The 6,095-nt window shown below is 41.6% G+C and overlaps 1 protein-coding gene across 1 annotated transcript; it reads left to right on the forward strand.

Annotated features, from left to right (window-relative positions):
* The first annotated feature begins 2,364 nt into the window (after window positions 1–2,364).
* Window positions 2,365–6,095, forward strand: LOC149623070 (histone H2B-like). Its single transcript, XM_089853464.1, has 3 exons — window positions 2,365–4,314; window positions 4,576–4,732; window positions 5,659–6,095. Exons 2-3 carry the CDS (start codon window positions 4,584–4,586, stop codon window positions 5,993–5,995), a joined length of 486 nt encoding a protein of 161 aa, XP_089709590.1. The 5' UTR covers window positions 2,365–4,314; window positions 4,576–4,583; the 3' UTR covers window positions 5,996–6,095.

Raw genomic sequence — 6,095 nt, forward strand, 5'->3', positions numbered from 1 at the left:
TATAGCATAGCATAGCATATAGCATAGCATAGCATAGCATATAGCATAGCATAGCATAGCATAGCATAGCATAGCATAGCATAGCATAGCATATAGCATAGCATAGCATAGCATAGCATAGCATATAGCATAGCATAGCATAGCATAGCATAGCATAGCATAGCATATAGCATAGCATATAGCATAGCATAGCATAGCATATAGCATAGCATAGCATAGCATATAGCATAGCATAGCATAGCATAGCATAGCATAGCATAGCATAGCATAGCATAGCATATAGCATAGCATAGCATAGCATAGCATAGCATAGCATAGCATAGCATATAGCATAGCATAGCATAGCATAGCATAGCATATAGCATATAGCATAGCATAGCATAGCATAGCATAGCATATAGCATAGCATATAGCATAGCATAGCATATAGCATAGCATAGCATATAGCATAGCATAGCATAGCATAGCATAGCATATAGCATAGCATAGCATAGCATAGCATAGCATAGCATAGCATATAGCATAGCATAGCATAGCATAGCACAGCACAGCATAGCATAGCACAGCATAGCATAGCATAGCATAGCATAGCACAGCATAGCATAGCATAGCACAGCACAGCATAGCATAGCACAGCACAGCACAGCATAGCATAGCATAGCATAGCACAGCACAGCATAGCATAGCATAGCATAGCATAGCACAGCATAGCATAGCATAGCACAGCATAGCATAGCATAGCATAGCATAGCATAGCACAGCATAGCATAGCATAGCATAGCACAGCATAGCATAGCATAGCATAGCACAGCATAGCACAGCATAGCATAGCACAGCATAGCATAGCATAGCATAGCACAGCATAGCATAGCATAGCATAGCATAGCACAGCATAGCATAGCATAGCACAGCATAGCATAGCATAGCATAGCATAGCACAGCATAGCATAGCACAGCATAGCATAGCATAGCATAGCATAGCACAGCATAGCATAGCATAGCATAGCATAGCATAGCATAGCATAGCACAGCATAGCACAGCATAGCATAGCACAGCATAGCATAGCACAGCATAGCATAGCACAGCATAGCACAGCATAGCATAGCATAGCATAGCATAGCATAGCATAGCATAGCATAGCATAGCACAGCATAGCATAGCATAGCATAGCACAGCACAGCACAGCATAGCATAGCATAGCATAGCATAGCATAGCACAGCATAGCACAGCACAGCATAGCATAGCACAGCATAGCACAGCATAGCATAGCACAGCATAGCATAGCATAGCATAGCATAGCACAGCATAGCATAGCATAGCATAGCACAGCATAGCATAGCATAGCATAGCATAGCATAGCACAGCATAGCACAGCATAGCATAGCATAGCACAGCATAGCACAGCATAGCACAGCACAGCATAGCATAGCACAGCATAGCACAGCATAGCATAGCACAGCATAGCATAGCACAGCATAGCACAGCATAGCATAGCATAGCACAGCACAGCACAGCATAGCATAGCATAGCATAGCATAGCATAGCATAGCATAGCATAGCATAGCACAGCATAGCACAGCATAGCATAGCACAGCATAGCACAGCACAGCATAGCACAGCACAGCATAGCATAGCACAGCACAGCATAGCACAGCATAGCACAGCATAGCACAGCATAGCATAGCATAGCATAGCATAGCATAGCACAGCATAGCATAGCATAGCATAGCATAGCATAGCATAGCATAGCATAGCACAGCATAGCATAGCATAGCACAGCATAGCACAGCGTAGCATAGCGTAGCACAGCATAGCACAGCATAGCATAGCATAGCACAGCACAGCATAGCATAGCATAGCGTAGCACAGCACAGCACAGCATAGCATAGCATAGCGTAGCACAGCACAGCATAGCATAGCATAGCACAGCACAGCACAGCATAGCATAGCATAGCACAGCATAGCATAGCATAGCATAGCACAGCACAGCACAGCACAGCATAGCACAGAATAGCATAGCATAGCATAGCATAGTATAGCACAGCATAGCATAGCATAGCATAGCACAGCATAGCACAGCATAGCATAGCATAGCATAGCATAGCACAGCATAGCATAGCATAGCATAGCACAGCACAGCACAGCATAGCATAGCATAGCACAGCATAGCATAGCATAGCACAGCACAGCATAGCACAGCATAGCATAGCATAGCATAGCATAGCATCAGACTAGTAAGATCAGACTAGAAGTAAAGAGCTCTAGCATTGGTAGTAGAACCTGGCACTAGTGAACAAATTTGAGGATTTCGTGCCGCTTCCATCGCGCCTACACTAGAGAAAAAATGTAAATACTAACCGTTCTCAATTCCTACTCCTAAAATCTATCCCTGCAACCATATATAAATACATTGTTTTCAGTCTAGGACTCTAGGAGGATTGATACCTTTTACATCAGGAGGCGAGCCTATACCCCAAGTAGCCAGGCCTCCCGGTGTAAATGGTACCAATGTTCCTATAGTCTGAAAACGATGTATATTCAGGCGATTCATAAACATCTTCTTGTATCTTTTGGATGCTAAATTAAGGACTGGTATACGCGTACATATAGGCATATATATCGTTTCGTAATACGTTCTCGCAGAAATATATTACCTTACACGAAGTTCACTTCTCCCTACCTCGGGCCGGCCATCATCTATGAGGTATTTTTACAGGCTAGAAACGGTACCGTTCCTCCCGAACAGCGAGGCAGAGAGGTGAAAATAAAAACACTAGCGTCGCGTAGTGAGAAAAATGTGCTTTTCTTACAATCGTATCATGGTTGTATCTTATGCAGCGGCTTCTCACTTGCGCGAAATACAGTTGAATCCCGCCGTTTCTAGGAAACGTCAGATTATCTTGGCAGGTTCTTAGTCACGTGGTAGGGTGGAAATAAAATCTACGCTGTGTTTACCCGGGGTAGACTTTTCACTTCACCGAGCGGTGAAAATAGCAGCCAAGCTAATTTCACCCTACCGCGGTCCTTACTTAAATTCTTAGTCACGTGGTAGGGTGGATATAGCCTCTACGCTATTTTCACCAAGGGTAGGAATAGGCTTCCGCCTATTTCTACCCGGGGGTGAGAATAGTGACACTCATAAAAATAACCACAGACTATAGAGCTATTTCAGTGGGGGGAAAATTTCGTCTGCTACGAAAATTGGGCCTGCCTTTGAGAGTGTAGGGCGGACATTTTGTGAGGGTTTTCTCTATGGGCAAATAGCATTGGTGACGTAGCCATTACCCCCTCTGAAATAGCTCTATAGCTGAGTTTTAGCTGACACATTGCTCGACTATATGGTCTTTGTATAGATGCTCTAATGGCAGCCCTGCTACTCCGAAAATGGCGAACGCCATCTCCTCAAAAAATAACTCGTGCTAAGAGGGGGATGAATTGACCGTTTTTTTTTGAATTATCGAGCAGTACAATTAAAAAAAATCGAAAAGATAATTTCAACGCGGTTACAAAAAAAGGGTAGCATCCTTCTACTAAATTTTTTCTTCGACTAAAAAGTCCCCGTTCCCGCGTTGTCCGTATTCAATCTATATCTATATAAATCAAAGTCCTGACTGACTGACTGACTGACAGACTGACTGACTGATAATCAACGCCCAGCCCAAACCGCTTGCCCTAGAAGGCTGAAAATTTGCAGGAACGTTACTCATAAGTAGTAGGCGCGTACTAAGAAAGCTTTTTCCAATCCACCGCCATCTTAAAAAATGGCGCCCAGAAATGTAAAAAATATTCTCTATGCAATTAAGTACGTGCGATTCAAGCGATTTCACATATATTTTGTACACTGGTTTGCTTTAACCTTAAGACGGGCTGAATGGTCATTCGGGTTCGATTTTTCGCCCTCTTTTAAAATGGCGCCCAGAAATGTAAGGAAATATTCTCTATGCAATAAAGTCCGCGCGTTTCAACCGATTTCACAAATATTTAGTACAATGGTTTCCTTTAACCTATAGACGGGCTGAAAGGTCTTTTGGGTTCGATTTGTTGCCATCTTTTAAAATGGCGGCCAAAAACTTAAAAACCCTTCTTTATGGAATAATGTCCGCGTGAAAAGTAATAAAAAATATCCCGACGGGCTGACGGACTGTGCCGAGTGCCTTCGCTCCTAGGGTGCTACAAAAATATTAGTCATCAGTAACATCTACACATTCTTTATATCATTTTAGATGGAAGTTCTTATTACACGCGAGCGACGCCGCGGGTAACGGCTAGTACAATGATAAAGCCCAAAAAAAAGAGAGGAACCTCTTTAGAGGTAATGTTACTATGGAAAAAAAACCAGGAAAAGGAGTTCGAAACTTTCAAAAAAACAAGCTGGGTTTTTCTGCAGTCCTTTAATATTGCTCCATGCTGGTGCAGGGCTAGAGACCGCTAAAAAACTACATAATTCTTTCGAGGTGTTTTTATTCACTCGGTCTATACCCGTCTTTTTGTGAAACCATATAAATAGGAGAAATCACAAACAAAGCTGTAGATAGTGACAGCTGTGTTTAATTACGGGAGTTCTTTTTTTTAGTAATTTTAATGGCACGAGACGCTCTAAAGGACATCTCCAATGCACGCCAAGAAGGTCAACGTCAACCGAAAGCCCTAACAACAGCTCCCCCGACTTTCAAACCTCAAGACGTTTTGTTGAACGAAAGCCCATCTAGCTCGTCCACAACAAATAAAAGGTAACAATAAATTTAGCGAGCTATTTTGCTTAAGAATTTCCAAGATATCTGCGGACTTAAAACCCAAAGAAAAACTTTGTAAACCGGTCTAAGACTATTCTGTGTCGATGCGTTGATGAATTTCTTTCTCCTATTATGAGAATGTTTGATCTAAAATCTATACGTAAACCGTTCGGTTCTGACTACCGTGAGTAGTCCATTTAACTTTAACACACCGTTACCACTTAAGTAGCCTCAATTGTTCCATGATTCGTCACTTCCTGAAACTTGACTAAGTCCATCCTGGTCGCACCAGTACTGAAGTACAAAAATAAAGAGCTTGTGTACTTCATGTAATTCGTTTAGGTTTAAGTATAACCAGAAGTAAGATCAGACTAGAAGTACTGAGTTAACCAAATTCTTCACTTGGGGAAAGTGAATATTCTTGATAACACAACAACGGTTGGCCCTCTGGTAGCGGTTTCTAAATTTTCCCTCCAAAACGTGAGACGCTTGTGGCGGTAGACGGCCGAACTAGATTCCAGCACCCGCGTTCGTGTTCCGCGGCTTTGGGTTGAGGGGAAGGGGGTAGGCAATTTTTTTGGAACTCGAACATTTTTTTCTCTAGTGTAGGCGCGATGGAAGCGGCACGAAATCCTCAAATTTGTTCACTAGTGCCAGGTTCTACTACCAATGCTAGAGCTCTTTACTTCTAGTCTTATCTTACTTCTGGTAAAACTTTGTATGTATAATATTCTGAACCTATGTCTTAAGAGAACCAATCCTATTTTAATGTCATTCGTGTCGGTTTAAACATAAATTATTTTTTGAATATCTGGATTATTCTTATATACATGGATTTTAAGGACAGGCGTGTTTTAGCGATTATGAATCGAAACTTCTATAAACAGTTTAAATATAATTTTTTCTTTCTTTCATTTTTTAAGAGTTTCGAAGAACACGAGACGTATGAGGGAGAAGAGGCAGAGGAACTTTCGAAGAAAAGAGAACTTTACAATCTACATCTTTAAACTTTTAAAGGAACTCGAGCTAGAAGTGTCCATTTCACATTCTGGTATGGCGGTAATGGACGACTTTATGAACGATATGTTCACGAAAATAGCCAGGGAAGCAGCCGATTTGTCTCGCCTCAATAATACATCGACTTTGACCAGCCGAGACGTAATGGCTGCTGTCAAATTGATTTTCCCTGGTCAACTGGCAACAAATGCAATAGCTATGGCAAATAAGGCTTTGGAACGATACAATAAGTCTTCCAATTAAACGATAAACTGGCGGTTTCTTTAAGTTAATTTTCTGATTCATTTGTATTTTAAATTTGTGTGTAATTTTCTTTTGTAATAAACTGGCGCTTTTAAGTTAA

This window comes from Phalangium opilio, unplaced genomic scaffold (assembly GCF_054372755.1).
Source record: "Phalangium opilio isolate 3A_F unplaced genomic scaffold, DU_Popi_V2 ptg000115l_1, whole genome shotgun sequence".
Classification (NCBI taxonomy): domain Eukaryota; kingdom Metazoa; phylum Arthropoda; class Arachnida; order Opiliones; family Phalangiidae; genus Phalangium; species Phalangium opilio.

Bases quoted from the DNA above. Each gene is read 5' to 3' on its own strand.
- LOC149623070 (XM_089853464.1), top strand. From the start codon at position 4,584: ATGGCACGAGACGCTCTAAAGGACATCTCCAATGCACGCCAAGAAGGT. The intron at 4,733-5,658 runs GTAACAATAAAT...TCATTTTTTAAG, and splicing joins TCGTCCACAACAAATAAAAG to AGTTTCGAAGAACACGAGAC.